This window comes from Macaca thibetana, chromosome 14 (assembly GCF_024542745.1).
Source record: "Macaca thibetana thibetana isolate TM-01 chromosome 14, ASM2454274v1, whole genome shotgun sequence".
Lineage (NCBI taxonomy): Eukaryota > Metazoa > Chordata > Mammalia > Primates > Cercopithecidae > Macaca > Macaca thibetana.
The window spans coordinates 65,509,124-65,531,917 of record NC_065591.1 but is presented as its reverse complement, the minus strand read 5'-3'; the positions used below and the strand labels follow the sequence as shown (position 1 = coordinate 65,531,917).

At 41.5% G+C, this 22,794-nt stretch overlaps 1 protein-coding gene across 4 annotated transcripts in view; it reads right to left on the bottom strand.

The window, feature by feature from the left end:
• The window catches only part of PAAF1 (proteasomal ATPase associated factor 1), a 108,139-nt gene that overhangs the window by 20,955 nt on the left and 64,390 nt on the right, over nucleotides 1–22,794 (bottom strand). For 3 of the 4 annotated variants that reach the window (XM_050756257.1, XM_050756260.1, XM_050756261.1), the window contains 4 exons: nucleotides 20,642–20,745; nucleotides 15,832–15,921; nucleotides 8,124–8,222; nucleotides 7,018–7,168 (listed from right to left, as the gene is read on the bottom strand). In XM_050756257.1, coding sequence (XP_050612214.1) covers nucleotides 7,018–7,168; nucleotides 8,124–8,222; nucleotides 15,832–15,921; nucleotides 20,642–20,745 — 444 coding nt within the window. Of the gene's footprint in view, nucleotides 1–7,017; nucleotides 7,169–8,123; nucleotides 8,223–15,831; nucleotides 15,922–18,379; nucleotides 19,003–20,641; nucleotides 20,746–22,794 lie in introns of those variants that run through there. The other variant, XM_050756258.1, reaches the window with a different exon arrangement.

Genomic DNA, 22,794 nt, shown 5'->3' with positions numbered 1-22,794 from the left:
CAGGTGGTGCAATTGTGTCCTACTTTCACCAAGAAGGTGACACAGGACCAAGGGGGAAGCTGAACTTCCACCTCCCCCGTCTACAATGTGAGGCGGTATAAGTCAGTGCTCCACTTTTGCCAGGGTAGTGTAAGGGGAGCCCAGTAGGAGGCTGAACATTCTTATCTACCCAGCCCTCATACCACACCTCAACAGGGAATTGCCTGCCAAAAAAGATGATAGAATTAAGATCGAGTGTTATAATGTCCAAAATGTCTATCGGTTTTACAGTTTTTGAAGCCCTTTATTATCTATAATATGAATATTTGGTCCCTAGCTTCGGGAATACACAGCACAAAAAAATAGAGTTAATTATAGACATAAAGACTTACAATGGAAAAAAAAGAGAAAAAAATACACAAACAGAATATATCTGGGAAAAAAAAAGACTTACAATACAATGGCACAGGTGTAAAAACACAGAGTTGTATAGGGTAGAGAGGTAGTGCAACCTTATGGTGATCCAGGCAGGGCTAGTATTTGTTTTATTAAAACTCATTTAACGATGCTTAGTATAGGTGCCCAATAAATTAAGAGTACCTGACCAAAGGTCACATAACTAATTAGTGGTCTTTAGCATACTTTCGTTCCTCTTAAAATGAAATGACTTCAGATACACAAACCTTGACAAAAACTCTACAGTAACTCAGCGTAACGTACAAGTGCCAATCCAATGTGATTAACCATGTCTCTCAATTCTCACTGGAAATTTCACTTTGTTTAGAAAAAGATGAGTTTGTGGAAAATGCCACAGCTTTAAAAAGTAGCCAATTTAGGGTCTGTGTGGGAAAATATGATTAAAAGCAACTCAGGTGGGACCTAATCACTATAGTGTAACTTTTCAAATAGATGCAGTTTAAAATAAAAACTAAATCCAGGCCAGGTACAGTGGCTCACGACTGTAACCCCAGCACTTTGGGAGTCCGAGGCAGGCAGATCACTCGAGGCCAGGAGTTTAAGACCAGCCTAACCAACATAGCGAAACCCTGTCTATACTAAAATACAAAAATTAGCAGGGTGTGGTGGCAGATGCCTATAATTCCAGCTACTTGGGAGGCTGAGGCACAAGAATCACTTGAACCTGGGAGGCAGAGGTTGAAGTGAGCTGAGATGGCGCCACTACACTCCAGCCTAGGTAACAGAGGGAGTCTCAAAAAAAAAAAAAAAAAAAAAAAAAAAAAAAATTCAATTTATACAGCTGACAACAGTTGTTAGGTAAATGTAATTCTCACAGCTATATACCCACTAGATAAAGTCTACTAGAGAAAAGATTTTTCAGTCTTCCTCTCAAAAACAGATCTATCGAGCCCATATGGTTTGCTGCCATCTTGTTTCTTATTTTGCAATTGGTTACCAAAGTATTTTGAGTTTGGAAAATCTACCTTTCTATTTTAACTCCATAACACATTCAGCAAAAATCTAATTAGAAAATATCTTAGAGCTTTTAAGAATCCTAAGGAATCATCATAAGGAAGGTCTTTCAGGTCTTATTAAGCAATCAAAGATCTCTTTATGTCTCTACGGGAAGTTCCAACCACTATTTCAAAATGCTACTGAGTTCCACGGAAGTGATACATGCTTTTGGAAAAAAACAATTCTGAAAAGTATATATTCAAGGCACAGATGCTATAGCTGTGGCTAGAAAGCTAACTACATTATTAATTGTGTATAAATTTCAAGTAATATTCAGCAAAGAGTTGCAATCTAGATAGTTTTCCTTTTCTATAAAAGCAGAGTGAAAAATTATCACCCTCTCTTTAGTAAAATATCACTCATAATATAACAGCATCTGGTGTGGGTCTCTTAACACTTACATGACAAGAATAAAGAAAATAGGACCCTGGGGAAGTGGGAACCTATGAAGAATGACTTTAGAAAGAAGCTACGAAAGTAGCAATTTTGGCTAGGCGTGGTGGCTCACGCCTGTAATCGCAATACTTTGGGAGGCCAATGAGGGAGAATCACGAGGTCAGGAGTTTGAGACCAGCCTTGCCAATATGGTGAAACCCAGTTTCTTCTAAAAATTCAAAAATTAGCAGGGCATGGTGGTGTGCACCTGTAGTCCCAACTACTTGGGAAGCTGAGGCAGAAGAATCACTTGAACCCAGGAGGCAGAGGTTGCACTGAGCCGAGATCATGCCACTGCACACCAGCCTGGGTGACAGAGTGAGATTCTGTCTCAAAAAAAAAAAAAAAAAAGAAAGTAGCAATTTCAAGAATGCCTTTCTAAGAGAAGCAGCCACAGCTAAGACTTACCAGAAGCTGCAAAAAGTTTTACTGTTATTTTTGTTTTGTTTTGTTGAGATGGGGTCTCACTATGTTGCCCAGGCTAGAGTGCCATTGCTATTCACAGGCACAATTATATCACACTGCAGCCCTGAACTCCTGGCCTCAAAAGATCTGTCTACCTTAGCCTCCCAAATAGCTGGGATTACAGACATGCACCACTGTACCCAGCTGGAAAAGGCTTTAGATATCAAACCAAATAGATACAAGTCTTCACCATATAAACCAGAACACAGAAGCATTTGCCTTCAAGAAAAGATTCATTGGCCGGGCGCGGTGGCTCAAGCCTCTAATCCCAGCACTTTGGGAGGCCGAGACGGGCGGATCACGAGGTCAGGAGATCGAGACCATCCTGGCTAACACGTGAAACCCCATCTCTACTAAAAGATACAAAAAAAAAACTAGCCGGGCGAGGTGGTGGGCGCCTGTAGTCCCAGCTACACGGGAGGCTGAGGCAGGAGAATGGCGTAAACCTGGGAGACGGAGCTTGCAGTGAGCTGAGATCTGGCCACTGCACTCCAGCCTGGGCCACAGAGCAAGACTCCGTCTCAAAAAAAAAAAAAAAAAAAAAAAAAGATTCAACAGAATCACATAAAAGCATCCCAGCCAAAGTCTGGAAATACGAATAATATTAGAAGAAACTATTCCTGAAATAAGTATTTGTAAGAAATAAAGCAAATTTCATATTCCCAGGTGTATATTCTTAACAAGTTTATTTAAATTATTTAGTTTCTCTATCATATTAAGCTATTCTAATGTTGCTAGAGAACAATATACATACATGTGTATATGGGAAAATTAATGGCTATGACTCAGATCTCTGAAAAAAAAAATAAGCCTTGAAGCACCTCCTATTACTTGGAGGCAGCATAGCCAATTTCTAAGAAAGTATTTAAGACTTGGAAAATAATGGCCCAACTGCTGAAACTGCAACTTGGTTTCTTAAAATTATTCTATAAATATAAGCATTTCCACTACCATTATGAGAAAAAAAAACTAAGCCAACTAGTTAACTAAAATGGAGTTTAATTTGGTCTCAACATTTCACTGATTATGAAAGATGAAATGCTTATTATAAAAAATTAGGATTATAAATGTATATTCCCAAATCTCACAACCTTACTTAAATGGCCTGGGCAATTTAACTTCAAACTGATTAAACTGCATTTTAGAGTTACTTATTGAACTCATATATTACCAACACAAAACTACTTTTAGTCTACCTTTCCATTTGAAAAATTCAGCATACACACAGAAACCTTACCTCTGCTTGTTAATTAAGTAAAGAACACAATAATCCTTTAGTTATATATTTAAATACACACACACACAGAGTATTGGGGCACCAATTTATGTATATATACTTTTTTTTTTTTTTTGAGACGGAGTCTCACTCTGTTGCCCAGGCTGGAGTGAAGTGGTGCGATCTTGGCACAATGCAACCTCCGCTTCCCAGGTTCAAGCGATTCTCCCGCCTCAGCTTTCCAAGTAGCTGGGATTACAGGCGCATACCACTACACCTGGCTAATTTTTGTATTTTTTGTAGAGATGGGGTTTTCCCATGTTTGCCAGGCTGGTTTCGAACTGCTGACCTCAGGCGATCCGCCCACCTCGGCCTCCCAAAGTGCTGGGATTACAGGGTGAGACACCGCACCCGGCCATTTCTGTTTTTTTAATATGGCTCATGGCTCTGGATAATAAAATGCTTCAAAATCTCATAACTCAAGAGAATTTTTTTTTTTTTTGAGACAGAGTTTCACTCGTTGGCCACGCTGGAGTGCAATGGCATGATCTCAGCTCACTGCAACCTCTGCCTCCTGAGTTCAAGCGATTCTCCCACGTCAGACCCCTGAGTAGCTGGGATTACAGGCGCCAGCCACCACACCCGGCTAATTTTTGTATTTTTAGTAGAGACGGGGTTTCACCATGTTGGCGAGGCTGGTCTTGAACTCCTGACCTCAGATGATCCACCTGCCTCCGCCTCCAAAAGTGCTGGGATTACAGGCATAAGCTACTGTGCCCGGACCAAGATTTTTTTTTTTAAGTCACATAAAGCAACTCGGAAGTCATTTGGTTGAAGATAGTGACAATCACTCAATCTTTAGGTTGCTAAGCTATCAGATCTAGCTATATATATGTTGTTAAACTATCAGAGATCTATCTTGATTTTTGCCATGCTGTGGAAGAATGGGCAACCCCAAATCTGGGGCTACTTTATCCAACTAACTGGAAAGGAGCTTTCATGACTTGATAGAGGTTAGCCTGGATCTGACTTCATGTCATTTCTTCTAAAATATATCATCCTGTTCAATCTACTAAAAACTCCCCTCTCAAGAAAAAAGTCAGGGCTGTTATACTCTGCAGAAGGCACTACTCTACCCCAGGACTTTCTCACAAGGCTAAAAGAATGGAACAAGTATGCGAATAAAAGCTTAAATCTAAATTGATTTAACATTCTAGGCTGGGCATGGTGACTCACGCCTGTAATCCCAGCACTTTGGGAGACTGAGGCGGGCAGATCACAAGGTCAGGAGTTTGAGACCAGCCTGGCCAATATGGTGAAACCCAGTCTCTACTAAAAATACAAAAAAAAATTAGCCAGGCGTGGTGGCGCATGCCTGTAATCCCAGTTACTCGGGAGTCTGAGGCAGGAGAACTGCTTTAACCTGTGAGGCAGAGGTTGCAGTGAGCCAAGATCGCACCACTGCACTCCAGCCTGGGAGACAGAGTGAGACTCCGTCTCAAAATAAATAAATAAACAAACAAACATTCTACTATTTACTCTAAGCTAAGGGTCACATACATATTCTCAGGGAGAATTAAAGAAAGTTGGGAGACTTAGAATTCTGTAGAGGGAACAATAATTGCAGTGATCCAAAGGTATTTAGAAACTGGGTGTGCACTGACGTTGAATATGCATCTTGTTAACTAAGTTCAACGTGCAGAGTCATGACTTGTTCCACTGAAATGTTTTCCTGTGCCCCACACCTTCAAAGTGATGGCCAGATCTGAGGTGAAGCTTGCACTGTTCCTCTAGACTCCTTTGGCTCCTGGACTCCCCAGATTTGTAGGCCATTCTGACTTCTTAAATCTCTCAGTTCTTCAGGAGGTGTTGAGTTCTTCAGTAATGTGAGGAAGGCTCTGAATATTGTTCTTATTCCCTCTCAACGTACCCATTTTCTTACGTCACAGAAGTAAACCATTTATGTACTTAGGTTAATGTGTGTGTTTGCTAAAACATCAGCATGTAATCTGGCAAAATGTTTTTAATAAAGAAATATCAAAACTTAAAACTTGGGCCAGGTGCAGTGGCTATCTGTAATCCCAGCACTTTGGGAGGCCAAGGTAGGCAGATCACTTGTGGCCAGTTTAAGACCAGCCTGGCCAACACAGCGAAACCCCATCTCTACTAAAAAATACAAAAATTAGTTGTATGTGGTGGTGCACGCCTATGATCCCAGCTACTTGAGAGACTGAGGCACAATGATCGCATGAGCCTGGGATGGGGAGGTTGCAGTGAGCCAAGCTGGCATCACTGCACTCCAGACTGGGCAACAAGCGAAACTCTGTCTAAAAAAAAAAAAGGCAAGGTGCGGTGGCTCATGTCTGTAATCCCAGGACTTTGGGAGGCCGAGGCAGGTGGATCACCCTGAGGTCAAGAGTTTGAGACCAGCCTGACTGATATGGTGAAACCCCATCTCTACTAAAAATACAAAAATTAGCAGGTGTGGTGATGTGCACCTGTAGTCCTAGCTACTTGGGAAGCAAAGGTTACACCGAGCTGAGATCATGCCACTGGACTCCGTCCTATGCGACAGAGCAAACTCCGTCTAAAAAAAAAAATGCTTAAAACTTGTTCTCCACACACCAAGTTACAATGTACGGAGGTTCACAAAAACAGAGTTAAAAATCCCATAAGTTGAAGGCAATACAAATTAATTCCCAAATTAGTGGTACACACAATATGTATTATGGTTCCAGAAGAAGGATCAAGGAATTATTTGGGGATATTATCACATATTTTTAAAATATTCAAACTTGTAAAATAGGAATAGCATACTTATCTCCTTTTCAATATTCCAATTAAGGATAAAACATGCCTAAATTATATTTTTTCCCCACAAAAGTCAGTTACAAAGGGAAGATGTTCCCACTCTATCTCTATAATCTGATATTAACTGGTTATAAGGCTAATCCATTTTTAAAACATGAACTGTAATTTAAATCTATGGGAATCATCAAGCTCTATCTATAATGTCTGATGATGCAGCCATTAGCTACCCAGCTTTTACTGTTCTCTCAGCCAAAAGACTAATATGAGAAAATGTAGGCACACCTCCTTCTCTCTCACTCTATTTCCCAACACACAAGTATTTGATTTCCTGGAGAGAATTTTTTTTTTTTTAATCAATTGTAGAAAACAACTGATAAAGCTGGGATTATAGGCATGCACCACTGCACCCAGCTGGAAAAGGCTTTAGGTATCAAACCAACTGTGTAAGACAGTTCAAGATAGCAATAAAAAGATTGTGTGGCAAAGGAATTTCTGGTCCTTAGGGAAATGGCAGCTCATCTAAATGCCCAGCTGGATGGATTGTGCATTCGTGAATAACTAGTTTCTGTTTCTACCTTTTCAGTGATTCATTTCTGGGTATCATTAGAGAAGCCTTCTGGAGAAACCACACTTCATACCTCCTTTGTGACCTTTGAAGGTCACCACGCAGCTAGCATCTTCAGCTGACCATATCTTCAGCTGGGCATCCATTCCCCCACTCAGGACCACAAGGCCTGATGGGAAAAACCTGCAACAATTCACATCAAACACATGTCCTTCCAATACTCTCTGGAAAAACAAAAGAAAATTCCATGCTAGTTCTCTTGTCCATCCCTTGATGTTCTCTTACCTCCCATACTCTGGTTCCTTATGTGAAATACCTACATGCTAAACCCACATGCTAGGTTTTAAAACTAAGGATATCCAAAGGATCTCTTAGCTCATTTGTCTAGTAGGCAGTGTTGGCTCTCTTTCCTGGAATTCAGCTATAGAGGTTATAGAATTGAATTCCATGTAAAAACACCCCAGAGCCTAGGTTAAAAAAAAAAATCCATGGCTCTCACAGCTATCTCTAGGTCTAGTTCTAAGAATAAAGAGCTGAGGTGGCTTGGGGACCCTTTTACTCATCTCTGTTTAAAATCCTATTCTGTCTTGGAAATGGATCACTGAAGGCAATTAAAAAACAAGGGCACACCCACTTAGACCTTTACTGGTCTGGCTCCTTAACTGCTCCAGCCCCACTCTGTTCTGCCAAATCACTGAGCTTGAGAATGGTTCTCCAATTAACAAATGGGAGGCCAGGAGTGGTGGCTCACACCTGTAATCCCAGCACTTTGGGAGGCCAAGGCGGGCAGATCACTTAAGGTGAGGAGTTGGAGACCAGCCTGGCCAACATGGTGAAAGCCCATCTCTACTAAAAATACAAAAATTAGATGTGTACGGTGGCACATGCCTGTAATCCCAGCTACTTGGGAGGCTGAGGCACAAGAATCGCTTGAACCCAGGAGGCAGCACTGCACTCCAGCCTGGGCAACAGAGCAAGACTGTCTCAAAAAAAAAAAAAAAAAAAAAAGAAAAGAAAAGAAACAACAAAAAACACAAAAATGGAAGAAAAGAGAGCAACTGACATGCAGAGTGGTCCCACATTTTTAGAACGGGCCATTCTTCCTTCCATGTCCCAGTCCAAGGCTTCTCAGACCACCCTTTGTGTTTAAGACCCTAAAAGCACATCCAAATCCTTTACCCTGAGTTCTCCATTGGAAGCCTGCCAGATTTTCATGGTCCCATCCGTACTAGAAGACACACCAAGACCTCCTCCACTGGAAATGTCCAAGCATGTTATCTGTTCAAAGAGAAAACAATGTGTTAGAAATAATGAAATACTCGTATTCCCTTGAAATATGTTATAAACTTCCCTTGTTTCACTCTTGCAAGACTTTCTGAAGCCTATGTTGCCCAAAAAAAAGTACTGCTGTTTGATGTAAAGGTTGAGTTATCATCACCAACCTCCCAACAAGGCTGAAGTAAACACTTTTTACTTCTTCAAACAAAAAGATATTCCTCTATTCATCTAATGCTTCAGCTAAAAAGTTTTCCCTATCCCCATTTCATTTCCATAGTTTCCATGTGTTGCATTTATTTGTTTGTTTGACAGAGTTTCACTCCCATCACCCAGGCGGGAGTGCAATGCCCCCATCTCAGCTCACTGCAACCTCTGCCTCCCAGGCTCAAACGATTCTCCTGCCTCAGCCTCCCGAGTAGTTGGAACTATAGGCGCACACCAATGTGCCTGACTAATTTTTGTATTTTTTTATAGAGATGGGGTTTCGCCATGTTGCCCAAGTTAGTCTCAAACTCCTGAGCTCAAGTGATTCTCCCATCTCAGCCTCCCAGAGTGCTGAGATTATAGGCACGAGCCACTATGCCCAGCCCTGCTATTTTATTTTAAAATTAAGACCAAGTGCAGTGGCTCACATCTGTGTAATCCCAACACTCTGGGAGGCCAAGGCAGGAGGACCACTTGAGCCCAGGAGTTTGAGACCAGCCTGGGCAATATAATGAGACTCCATCTCTACAAAAAATTTTAAAGTAAATATAAAAAATAAAAAGAAAATTAAGATACCTCTCCTAATTCTTAGGAACCCAGTTACACAAAAGATAATGTTCTAAGATGCAAAAGGAGGATTCAAGAGCACAGGTATTTCCACATATACCTATATATAGGTATAGCTATAGAAAATATACAGATATAGATCTTTCAGAATAAAGAATAGAGAAATATCAGATTCACTTTTTGTTTTCCAAATTCACTTTTATAGTTTCTTTTTCTTTTTCTTTTTTTTAAGACAGGGTCTCACTCTGTTGCTCAGGCTGAAGTGCAGTGGCGTGATTACAACTCACTACAGTCTCAACCTCTTAGGAACAAGTGATCCTCCTACCTCAGCTTCCCAAGCAGCTGAGATTACAAACATTGGCTGGCATGTCCAGCTAATTTTTTAATTTTTTTTTTTTTTTTGGAGAGATGGGGTCCCCCTATGTTGCCCAGGCTGGTCTTGAACTCCTGGGCTCAAGCTATCCTTCTGCCTCGGCCTCCCAAAGTGCTAGGATCACAGGCATGAGCCACCACATCTAGCCTCACTTTTGTAATTTCAGTATCAGCAATCACTTCATGCATAAACCATTATCAGAATAACAAATCTTTTATACACATACAAAGCTGTACTCTTTTATTAAAAAACAACCAGCTGCAAATGCTCCAGAAATGTGGGACCAAGATATGCAATTCTAGACATATTCCCAGCAACAATAATTCCCATATAAGTTATTAAGAAAAAAGTAGGGACTTTGGCTTTAATTATCCAACTTTTCATTTTACTTTATTCTATGCCAATTAAACCATAATTAATAAATTTGGGAAGAACTATAGGGATATATCCATCAACTCTAACATTTTCTAAGACTTTTCTTCTTTATTTTGCTTCCTTGTTATACAAGGACGGCTAATTTAGTAGTGGATCCTTTACTGGTAAGCAACATACTTCAGGTTCTGTCCTGATACAGGTGGCATCTATTCAATTGCTTGCTGGTAGGCAGTGGACACCAAGGCTAGACTGTACACCTCAAAATGAACATGTCCAAAGAGAACTTTTATTTCCCCTGCCCCATCCCAATACAGCTGCTCCTCCTCCAATTAGTAAATGGAACACAATTTACCTACTTCTCAGGCCAAAATTTTTTGAATCATCCCAACTCCTCATTTTCTCTCATACCTAACATCCAAGTCATCAGCAAATCATGTCTGGTTCCACACTCCTAAAATGTAAGCCCTATAAGGGTAGTTTTATTAGTTTGATTCAGTGCCCAGAAGAGTAGCTGAAATATAGTAGGTAATTAATAAATGGATGAATCATCTTTCAGTAAGCTCAAATAAAAAGAGAATAAGAAATAGAAAAGGAGCATAGTTAATTTTTGTTTGTTTGTTTTTGAGACATGGTCTCGGTCTGTAACCCAGGCTGGAATACAATGGCACAATCACAGCTCACTGCAGCCTTGACCTCCTAGGCTCAAGCAATCCTTCCATCCCAGCCTCCTGAGCAGCTGGGACTACAGGCACACACTACCACATCCAGCTAATTTTGTTTGTTTATTTTTTGAGACAGAGTGTTGCTCAGTCACCCAGGCTGCAATGCAGTGGCGTGACCTCGGCTCACTGCAACCTCTGCCTCCTGGGTTCAAGTGATTCGTGTGCCTTAGTGTCCGGAGTAGCTGGGATTATAGACGTGCACCACCACACCCAGCTGATTTTTATATTTTTAGTAGAGATGGGGTTTCATTATGTTGGCCAGGCTGGTCTTGAATTCCTAGCCTCAAATTATCTGCCCACCTCGGCCTCCCAAAGTGCTGGGATTACAGGTGTGAGTCACCACACCCAGCCTATTTTGTTTATTTTTTTTAGAGACAAGGTCTCACTATGTTGCCTAGGCTGGTCTCAAACTCCTGGGCTCAAGTGATCCTCCTGCCTTGGCCTCCCAGAGTGCTGGGTACAGGCATGAGCCACTATGCCTAGCCTGTAAATGATTTTTAAAATAACTTACTTCTCAAAAGGTGAGTGGTATTCCCAACTCTCCCAAGAGGTTAATCGCCTTCTCCCTCAAGTTAAAGCAGAAAATAATAAAAAATTATGTATAAAGGCCAGGCACAGTGGCTCATACCTATAATCCCAGCATTTTGGGAAGCCAAGGAGAGAGGACTGCTTGAAGTCAGCAGTTTGAGACCAGCCTGGGCAACAGAGCAGGACTCCACCTCTACAAAAAATAAGAATAAAAATTTTTAGGCTGGGCGCGGTGGCTCAAGCCTGTAATCCCAGCACTTTGGGAGGCCGAGATGGGCGGATCACAAGGTCAGGAGATCGAGACCATCCTGGCAAACACAGTGAAATCCTGTCTCTACTAAAAATACAAAAAACTAGCCGGGCGAGGTGGCGGGCGCCTGTAGTCCCAGCTACTTGGGAGGCTGAGGCAGGAGAATGGCATAAACCTGGGAGGCGGAGCTTGCAGTGAGCTGAGATCTGGCCACTGCACTCCAGCCTGGGTGACAGAGCGAGACTCTGTCTCAAAAAAAAAAAAAAAAAAAAAAAAAAAAAATTTTTTTAGGCCAGGCACGGTGGCTCACACCTGTAATCCCAGCACTTCCAGAGGCCGAGATGGGCAGATCACTTGAGGTCAGGAGTTGAAGATCAGCCTGGCCAACATAGTGAAACCCCACCTCTACTAAAAATACAAAACTTATCTAGGTGTGGTGGTGGGTACCTATAATTCCAGCTACTCAGGAGGCTGAGGCAGGAGAATCGTTTGAGCCCAGGAGGCAGAAGTTGCAGGGAACTGAGATCATGCCACTGCACTTCAGGCTGGGCTACAGAGTGAGACTCCATCTGAAAAAAAAAAAAAAGCCACGTGTGGTGCATGAACTTTGTAGTTCTAGCTACTTAGGGGGCTGAGGTGCGAGGATCATTTGAACCTAAGAGTTCAAGGCTAGGGTGAGCTATGATTGTACCACTGCACTACAGACTGGGAGACAGAGTGAGATCCTATCTCATTTTTTTAATGACACATAAAGATCTACATTTTAACTAAAATATATAAACATACATTAAAATTCCCTAACTTTTCATTAGTCCACTGATTATTACAAGGACCTTGGCTTTCTTGTAATAAAATATAATCAAAAGGCACAATTTACAGCTTCCAGTTTCTTTAAAGCAAGGCAAATCTTTACTCACACTTACAAAGCAATCTAAGAGCAAAAATTCAACTAGGGTTGCTTTTTCTTTTTATCTTTTCCTGAACATTTTGCATTTATCTTGCCCAGCATACTATTAAAGCAGTTTTTTTTTTTTAAATCATCTTTATCACATCTTTTCAAAGCATTCAACTTTGTTTTTTGTGGTGCTTTTGTTTTTTGTTTTTTTTTTTGAGATGGGGTCTTGTTCTGTTGCCCAGGCTGGAGTGCAGTGGCATGCCCTCGGCTCACTGCAACCTCTACCTCCTGGGTTTAAGCGATGCTCTTGCCTCAGCCTCCCGAGTAGCTGGGATTATAGGTGTGCCCCACCACGCCTGGCTAATTTTTTTGTATTTTTAGTATAGACAGGGTTCACTATGTTGGCCAGGCTGGTCTCGAACTTCGACCTCATGATCTGCCTGCCTCGGCCTCGGCCTCCCAAAGTGCTGGGATTACAGGCAAAAGTCACTGCACCCAGCTGCCTAGTTTTCAAATAAATAATTGCTCTCTGCTTTTCACATTCACATTTTATTGATTTAACATAATATTTAATTAATTTATATAATTTCAAAAATAATATAACTGGCATTACAACTGACTCTTGATAAACATTCAACCTAATGGTATGTTTTACAGAGGAAATGCAGAGCAAAAATTGACTCTATGAATCAGTTAAGTGGCGACGCATTAGAACATACCCAAAGTCTTATAATTCCCACACCCTATGACTCAGCAATTCCACTTTTACAAATGAATTCTAATTTCTTCCCATCTTTGGGAGCAAAACTTTAGCTATAAATGTATTCATAAAAATACAAAATCACAAAACTGGAAACACTTGAATGTCCAGTAATATAAAACAGTTAAATTAAATTATAGTAAACTCATCAATAGAATACCATGCAACTCTCAGAAGAATACATTGAAAGACAGCATAGAATAATGGACATATAATTATGTAATAAAAAGTAAGTTATAGGCCAGGCACGGTGGCTCACGCCTGTAATCCCAGCACTTTGGGAGGCCGAGGCAAGAGGATCACAAGGTCAGCAGATCGAGACAGTCCTGGCTAACATGGTGAAACCTCGTCTCTACTAAAAATACAAAAAAAAAAAAAATTAGCCGGGCATGGTGGCAGGCGCCCGTAGTCCCAGCTACTCAGGAGGCCGAGGCAGGAGAATGGCGTGAACCCAGGAGGCAGAGCTTGCAGTGAGCTAAGATCATGCCACAGCACTCCAGCCTGGGCAACAGAGTGAGACTCCCATCTCAAAAAAAATGAAAAAACAAAACAAAAACACAACAAAACAAAACAAAAAGCAAGTTACAAAATGGCATGTAATGTAAAAACCCATTTTGGTAAAATATTTAAGGAAAAGACAGCCGGGCGCGGGGGCTCAAGCCTGTAATCCCAGCACTTTAGGAGGCCGAGACGGGCGGATCATGAGGTCAGGAGATCGAGACCATCCTGGCTAACACGGTGAAACCCCGTCTCTACTAAAAAATACAAAAAAAACTAGCCGGGCGTGGTGGCGGGCGCCTGTAGTCCCAGCTACTCGGGAGGCTGAGGCAGGAGAATGGCATCAACCCCGGAGGCGGAGCTTGCAGTGAGCTAAGATCCGGCCACTGCACTCCAGCCTGGGTGGCAGAGCGAGACTCCGTCTCAAAAAAAAAAAAAAAAGGAAAAGACAGAGTATTAAGTAAAATAATGATATGCAAAGTTGCCATGGTGCTGGCTCATAGTAGGCAATCAATAAATGTGACCTTTACTACTATGATTATTATTTAAAAGGGATATACAGCAGAAGTTCCTAACAGTTACCTTTAGGATATAGAAACACGAGTGATTCTCACTTTTTTACATGTCCTAAATTTTCATCACTAAGTATATATTTGTTTTGTAATAAGGGTAAAAAAGAGCTCTTTTTTTCTTTTTTTTTTGAGATGGAGTCTCGCACTGTCCCCCAGCCTGGAGTGCAGTGGCGCGATCTCGGTTCACTGCAAGCTCCACCTCCCAGGTTCACGTCATTCTCCTGCCTCAGCCTCCTAAGTAGCTGGGACTACAGGCCCGCCATCACGCCCAGCTAATTTTTTTGTATTTTTAGTAGAGACGGGGTTTCACCATGTTAGCTAGGATGGTCTCAATCTCCTGACCTCGTGATCTGCCCGCCTCAGCTTCCCGAAGTGCTGGGATTACAGGTGATAGGCACAGCGCCCGGCCTTTTTTTTTTTTTTTTTTTGAGGTAGTGTCTCATTCTGTTGCCCAGCTTGGAGTGCAGTGGCATGAACATGGCTGACTGCAGCCTCGACCTCCTGGGCTCAAGCAATCCTCCTACCTCAGCATTCAGAGTGGCTGGAACTACAGGCACGTGGCACCATGTCTGGCTAATTTTTGTATTTTTTTGTAGAGACAGGGTTTCACCATGTTGCTCAGGCTGGTCTCAAACTCCTGAGCTCAAGTGATCCACCCACCTCGGTCTCCCAAAGTGCTAGGATTATGGGCATGAGCCACCGTGCCTGGCCAAAAATCACTCTTTTAAAAAATGTACCGGCCGGGCGCGGTGGCTCAAGCCTGTAATCCCAGCACTTTGGGAGGCCGAGACGGGCGGATCACGAGGTCAGGAGATCGAGACCATCCTGGCGAACACGGTGAAACCCAGTCTCTACTAAAAAGTACAAAAAAACTAGCCGGGTGAGGTGGCGGGCGCCTGTAGTCCCAGCTACTCGGGAGGCTGAGGCAGGAGAATGGCGTAAACCCGGGAGGCGGAGCTTGCAGTGAGCCGAGATCCGGTCACTGCACTCCAGCCTGGGCGACAGAGCGAGACTCCGTCTCAAAAAAAAAAAAAAAAAAAAAAAAAAAAAAATGTACCAAACAGTAAGAAGTGAATGGCTTCAATATAATCAGTTTTATCTACCAATTTCTCACTTCTGCTTCCAAGAAGCCCATGGTAGAAAAGGCTTTATTACAAAGACCTTTAAAAATTATTCCTCAACATGGTATATTTGAAATTTTGAGAAAATGTCCCTGTCCTATAGGAAAAGGAATAAAATATGAGCAGCAGCATTATTATGTAAGCATCAACTATTACAAATTTATTTTTATTTATTTATTTTTTGGAGACAGAGTCCAGGCTGCACTACAGTGGCATAATCTCAGTTCACTGCAGCCTCCAACTCCTGGGCTCAAAAATTTCTCCCACCTCAGCCTCCTGAGTAGCTAGGACTACAGGTATGTGCCACCACACCCAGCTAATTTTTGTTTTTTTGTGGAGACAGGGTTTCACTCTGTTGCCCAGGCTTGTCTCAAACTCTTGGCCTCAAGTGATCCTCCTGCCTCTGCCTCCCAAAGTGCTAGGATTACAGGTGTGAACCACTGCACCTAGCCAAGCATCAAGTATTATATCATTATCTGAAAGCTGCTAACTCTCCTAAAACACATACAAGGAAATTTGATATAATCTCTAAGATTACCAGTGAGTAGATCTGAACACATACTGTATGTAGACTCGAGTACCAGTTTTGCCAAACACATCACACTTCATCAGCTGTATCATCTTACAATGCAAACTAAATGAAAGACATATTAACTTTGAATATGTTTATAGCACCAGACAAGCAAATAAAATGAAAAATTAACATGCTATTACATTTTCTCTTCATTTTATCAAAATACTTACACTCTTTGTATGAATTCTGGAAAAAGTAGTATATGGTGCCAAAAACTTAGAAGATGCACTTTCCTTTGGACATGAAATATGAATGCTTTTCTAAACAAAGAGGAAAAGATGAGATTTGTCAGTAAAACTCCTCCAGTGTATTATAATTAAAGCCTCTTAAAGAAAACATTAGGACTACAGGACATTCTCATCTTCTCTGTGTACCCTCTCTCATCCTCCTTTCCCACCCCACAAAACTATCCCTCCCCTATAGATCAGCAGTCCTTTTAAACTGCTGAGGGCTACAGTGTAATTTGGTATCGCTAAGATGCCATTATCTTTTTATGTTGAAATAAACTGCTGCACAGAAGACAGACAAGCAGTATGATACAACCAACAAGCATTAGAGCATTAGTTTTAAGAAGAAAATCTAATACCAATACTCTCAACTGGCAGTGGGGCAAGGAACAGGATCAGCGGAAGAGGACATAAAGAGATATAAGGAAACTCAGCACCAGCTCCCAAGCCTAGGTCTTAAAAGACAAGTCTAAAAGTAAACTTGCTGTCTATAAGAACTTTTAGAGAGAATGTTAGACTACTGACATTTACAATGACCAGATGAAATTGGTAAAGTAAATTATGGTACACCCATAAAATGTATAGGGCTGGGTCAGGCTTGCAGTGCCTACTCCCTGCTTAGACTTAAATTGACTGTACATGTGCATAGACTGGTTATTGTAACACAGTTATATTTTGATGCCCCATGTGTTCTACCTAGTCATTACCACCTGTCTTTCAACTACTATAGGAAGATAACACTGGTGGCATATTAGGAAAGTATGCTTAGAACTAGATGTTAGATTCAGGAGACATGACTTGCTAAAGGCCATCTGTAACCATTTTAGATAAGAATATTGGTGTTTCGAGGTAGCATGTGTAGAGGTTAAAAAAAAGGCTTGGTGGCTGAGCGCGGTGGCTCACGCCTCTAATTCCAGCACTTTGGGAGGCTTAGGCGGGAGGATCACGAGGTCAGGAGATCAAGACCATCCTGGCTAACACAGTGAAACCCCATCCCTACTAAAAATACAAAAAAATTTAGCCTGGTTTGGTAGCGGGCGCCTGTAGTCCCAGTTACTCGGAGGCTGAGGTAGGATAATGTTGTGAACCTGGGAGACGGAGCTTGTAGTAAGCCAAGGTTGTGCCACTGCACTCCAGCCTGGGCAACAGAGTGAGACTCTGTCTCCAAAAAAAGGCTTGGTAAACTCTCCCTCAAGGACTCTTGCAATATGACAGCCCCTTACTCTAACCAGCATAATACCAATACTATCACCTAAGTATAGATCTCCTATAAGGAATTGAGGAGCTACACTCACCAAAGGACCCCTAACCTTTTATCTCTTCTGTAGTAGTACTTCAAAATCTCTGGTAATTCTTTTTTTTTTTTTTGAGACGGAGTCTCCCACTGTTGCCCAGGCTGGAGTGCAGTGGCGCGATCTGCAAGCTCTGTCTCCCGGGTTCACAACATTTTCCTGCCTCAGCCTCCTGAGTAGCTGGGACTATAGGCGCCCACCACGTCTGGCTAATTTTTTTTTTTTTTGTATTTTTAGTAGAGACGGGGTTTCACCATGTTAGCCAGAATGGTCTCGATCTCCTGACTTCGTGATCCACCCACCTCGGCCTCCCAAAGTGCTGGGATTACAGGCATGAGCCACCGCGCCCGGCCAAGTCTCTGGTCATTCTTCAGGACAATGAAAATGACTTCAGTAATCAAAATTTTCTGAATCTCCTTATATCCAACAAGCACAGGTCCTCACAGTTCATTAGAAAGAACGGTTTCAAAGTCAAAATATTCTCATCATTGAATCAGTATGTTCTTTACAGATCTACTCCTTTAAAATGACAATTAGACTATCTACACAAACAGCACTTTCTTAGCCAGCATATCCATGCCTGGCTGCCCGCAGGCCTTTCTTTAAATGAGTTTTTGCTTCTAACTGCGTGACAAAGCCCATATAGCTACAAGAGTGCTTGCCTGGATTTGGAACTACCTTTTGTACCAGAAACTAAAGTGTCAGCTAAATTCTCTTGGCTGAATATTCACGCTAGCAAGGATGCAAGGAGTTTCAAAAGCTTAGTGTTTGGGCCTCTGTAAGAATTGGGTTAGCTCTCAGAAGACTTCCTTTCTTTGGAGCTATGTGACAGATTTCAATAATCAGTTCTTTTCTCCTACTTTGCAATCTTGCAAATCAACCTTTGATCCACAAACAGACTATGAAGGAAGATAAATGTTAAAATATCTTCCAATATTAGCAGTGGACAATCATGCTGTTAATGAAAATATTTTAAAGAAAAACTGCAAGAGAGATCAGAACAGACAAAATTCAAGTGGAAAAAATGTGAGTATGCTGCACTAAGATAAAATTCTAAGTCAAACATTTTTATCCTCCAGGGTTAGACATTTAAGCACAATGACAGATCTACTGTTTAAGAGAACAATGTAGCAATATCAAATAGCAAAGTGACTCATGGCAGTTAGGAAACAAATGAATGTTCAACTATAAGCACTTACTGTCTGAACCCACCCAGCAGGTTCACAGCAAAAATTAGCAATCATGTTTGAAGTGATAAGGACTGTATCCAGGTCTGAGTATGAAGGGAAGAAAGAAGTCAGCATCTAGGCTGTGCAAAAACACCTGAGAAAAACGTAGGCTTGCATGGTAGTGCTAAACTTGGAATCAACAGAACTGGGTTTCAATGCCAGCATACAGTCTGTCTTTGATTATTAGAGATTAATTAACCTCTCTGAGTTTGTTTGCCTATCTGCAAAATGGAAATTTTAAATGCCAATCCCACAGGATTGTCATGGTAAAACAACCAAAACTAACTTTTGTAGTATTTTATAGATTCATCCACATGCAGTCTCATTCCCCATTAACCATTCTAGGAGGTAGATTATGATCTCAGCTTTATTGATGAGGAAACTGAGACCCAGAGAACTAAGTTATTTGTCCAAAATCACATAGCTAATAAGTGTCAGAATTAACTAAGACTTAGATCTTCTGACACCTATAATACCCATAGCTGTTTATGAAAAACAAATATGAAATATAAAATAACATGTAGCCTATTACCTGGCCCAAAGAGAGTAATGAATGAACATTTGCTAAAAATCTTATGTAAAAAACAAAGTATTCTCTATTCTTGTTAGTATACCCAAAATTTTTTTTTTTTTTTTTTTTTTTTGAGACGGAGTCTCACTCTGTCGCCCAGGCTGCAGTGCAGTGGCGCAATCTCAGCTCACTGCAAGCTCCGCCTCCCGGGTTTACGCCATTCTCCTGCCTCAGCCTCCAGAGTAGCTGGGACTACAGGCGCCCGCCACCTCGCCCGGCTAGTTTTTTTGTATTTTTTTAGTAGAGATGGGGTTTCACCATGTTGGCCAGGATGGTCTCGATCTCCTGACCTCGTGATCCGCCCGTCTCGGCCTCCCAAAATGCTGGGATTACAGGCTTGAGCCACTGCGCCCAGCCCCAAAATATTTTTTATAACTAAAAAGTTTAATTACACAAAAAAAGAAAAATGAAACAAAAGGCTGGTCCGCCCTTAAGGAATCATCTCACCTTAGGGAATGAATGAACATTTGCTAAAAATCTTATATGAAAAATGAAGTATTCTCTATTCTTGTAAGTATATCCAAAGTATTTTTATAACTAAAAAGTTTAATTACACAAAAAATGAAAAATGAAACAAAAGGTTGGTCCACCCTTAGGGAATCATCTCATCACAGCATACTAACTGCAGCAGTCAGAATTAGTAGGGAGAGGCAAATCATGGGTGCACCAATGCTTTGCTTACCCATATACTCACCTCAAAGACAAACAAGAAAAACTGTTAAGTACTATTAATGTAGACTCTTCATCAAGGCCTCAACAGATATGGATTATAAGGCTACATTGTTCAGTGTAGTAGGTAACAGCCATATCAGGCAACTGAGAACTACTTGGATATAGGCATATGTTTTCAACTGTAAATTTTATAAAACCTAAATACAGATCAAGTATTTCTAATAAAAATTAGAGTCTGAAATAGGCTGTAAAAGTAAAATATACATGGAGTTTTGAAGACTTAATAAGAAAAATAAATGTAAAATCTCTCTAATAATTTTTAGTAGCATTTACAGGTTGAAATAATGTTTTAGGTATACTGGGTTAGATCAAATATATTATTAAAATCAATTTCGGCTAGGCGTGGTGGCTCATGCCTGTAATCTCAGCACTTTGGGAGGCCAAGACAGGTGGATCACGAGGTCAGGAGTTCAAGACCAGCCTGGCCAACATGATGAAACCCCATCTCTACTAAAAATGCAAAAATTAGCTGGGCGTCGTGGCGGGTGCCTGTAATCCCAGCTGCTAAGGAGGCTGAGGCAGGAGAATTGCTTGAACCCGGGAGGCAGCAGTTGCAGTGAGCCAATATCGTGCCATTGCACTCCAGCCTGGGTAACAGAGCAGGACTCCATCTCAAAAAACAAAACAAAACAAAAATCAATTTCATCATTTACTTTTATCTCTATAATGTGGCTACTAGAAAATTTTAAATTACACATACATCTTGCATTATCAGAACTGATATAAGGGAAGTAAGAGGAAGTTTGATGGCACTTAAAAGTATATGTAACTACATGAGAAAAAGAAAACTATTAACACAGGCAGCAAAAACTATGATTCTCATATAAATGAAGTGGAGATACACGATAATCGTATAAATATCTAAAGTAGATGTATGGGTACTACCATAGTTTTAAATATCATGCCATCTAGAAGATATAAAAACATACCTTGCTTATTTCATTCACAATAAATCCTTCTGAAGCTGTAACCTCTGGGATGCCATCTAGGCCAATTCCTTGACAAGTTAGGCTGCCATACAAAGACGGTTTCCCTATATGGTACAAAAAAAGCATGTCTCAAAAAATAAGAAAAATTTAATATTTTTCTCTTTGAAGACCCAATTCAGGCATCTGTATAAATAGTAAACCCATGAAATTGGCCCATGAAAGAAAAACAGGTACCTGTGTTAAAAGTCAGGTGAAGTAAAAAGAGAATTAGATTAGGTGTCTTAGTCTGTTTAGTGTTGCTATAAAGGAATACCTGAGGCTGGGTAATTTACGAGAAAAGAGGTTTATTTGGCTCACGGTTCTGCAGACTGTACAAGAAGCATGGCACCAGCATCTGCTTCTGATGAGAGCCTCAGGCTGCTTCCACGCATGGCAGAAGGAGAAGGGAGCCAGTGTGTGCAGAGATCACATGGTGAGAGAGGAAGTAAGAGAGAGGAGGGAGATACCAGGATCTTTTTTACAATCAGCTTTCTCAGGAAAGAACAGAGAGAGAACTCAGTCACTCTCACTCCCCAGGGAGGACATTAATCTATTCATGAGGCGTCTGCCCCCGTGACCCAAAATACCCCCCGTTAGGCCCTACCTCCAACACTGAGGATTAAATTTCAACATGAGATTTGGAGGGGTCAAATATCCAAACTATAGCACTAGGCAACTCTAATTTGAAAGGGAATACACTTTCAAGACTAAAATACATATTCTATTTTTTTTTTTTTTTTGGTCTGAGATGGAGTCTCGCTCTGTCACCTAGGCTGGAGTGCAGTGGCGTGATCCGGTTCACTGCAACCTCCGCCTCCTGGGTTCACGCCATTCTCCTGCCTCAACCTCCTGAGTAGCTGGGACTATAGGCACCTGCAACCACACCCAGCTAATTTTTTATATTTTTAGTAGAGATGGGGTTTCACCATGTTAGCCAGGATGGTCTCAATCTCCTGACCTCATGATCCGCCCGCCTCGGCCTCCCAGAGTGCTGGGATTACAGGTGTGGGCCACTGCACCCGACCTGACTAAAACACATTTTCAAGACTAAAAAAGAACAAAGATTTAGTGATTTGAAACAGCATTTGTAGAGAGGGCTGCTAGAGTGATCTCTACCTGATGTAACTGGCTGTGAAATGTAATTCTTCCAGGATGAAAGGTGAAGATCAATATGCATACATGTATTTATCCACAGTATATACACATAATACACAGTAAAGAATTAAGCTTCAGTAACCTGTAAAATTTGCCTAAGTAGAATACTGATTTTGCAGAGATATGGGCCAAGTAAGATATTATCCTACACATAAGCACACGCAGATGATAAAATGAAGTTAAAAACTGTTTCCATTCTTCTTCTACACCTTATATATTCATGTCCAAAACAGCCCATATAACACACTGTTTACATGCCTGACTTGCCCAACAGACTGTGAAGTCCTTGAGTCTACCAGGGTGCTACATTCATTTATTATTCAGTAAATAAATGTTGAACCAAACTGAAGTTACAGAAGAGAGAAGTAGAAATCACCATGGATTCACGTAAGAGTGGGAGGGCTTTTTTTTTTGAGATGGAGTTTCATTAGTGTCGCCCAGGTTGGAGTGCAATGGCGCGATCTCAGCTCACTGCAACCTCAACCTCCTGGGTTCAAGCAGTTCTCATGCCTCAGCCTCCCAAGTAGCTGGGATTACAGGCGCCTGCCACCACATCTGGCTAATTTTTGTATTTTTAGCAGAGACGGGGTTTCACCAGATTGGCCAGGCCGGTCTCGAGCTCCTCCCCTCAGGTGATCACCCACCTCAGCCTCCCAAAGTGTTGGGATTACAGGCGTAAGCCACCACGTCCGGCCGGGAGCTCTTTCTAGAGAGTATAGGACTTGCGTAGGATCCTCAAAGAAAGATAGGAGCTGGCTAGGAAGAAAATAAGGGAAAGAAAACTCCAAATTAAGGAGGAGCATATCAAGAATGAAAGAAAGTCGGCTGGGCATGGTGGCTCACGCCTGTAATCTCAGCACTTTGGGAGCCCAAGGTGGGTGGATCACAACATCAGGAGTTCAAGACCAGCCTGGCCAACACAGTGAAACCTCATCTCTACTAAAAATACAAAAATTAGC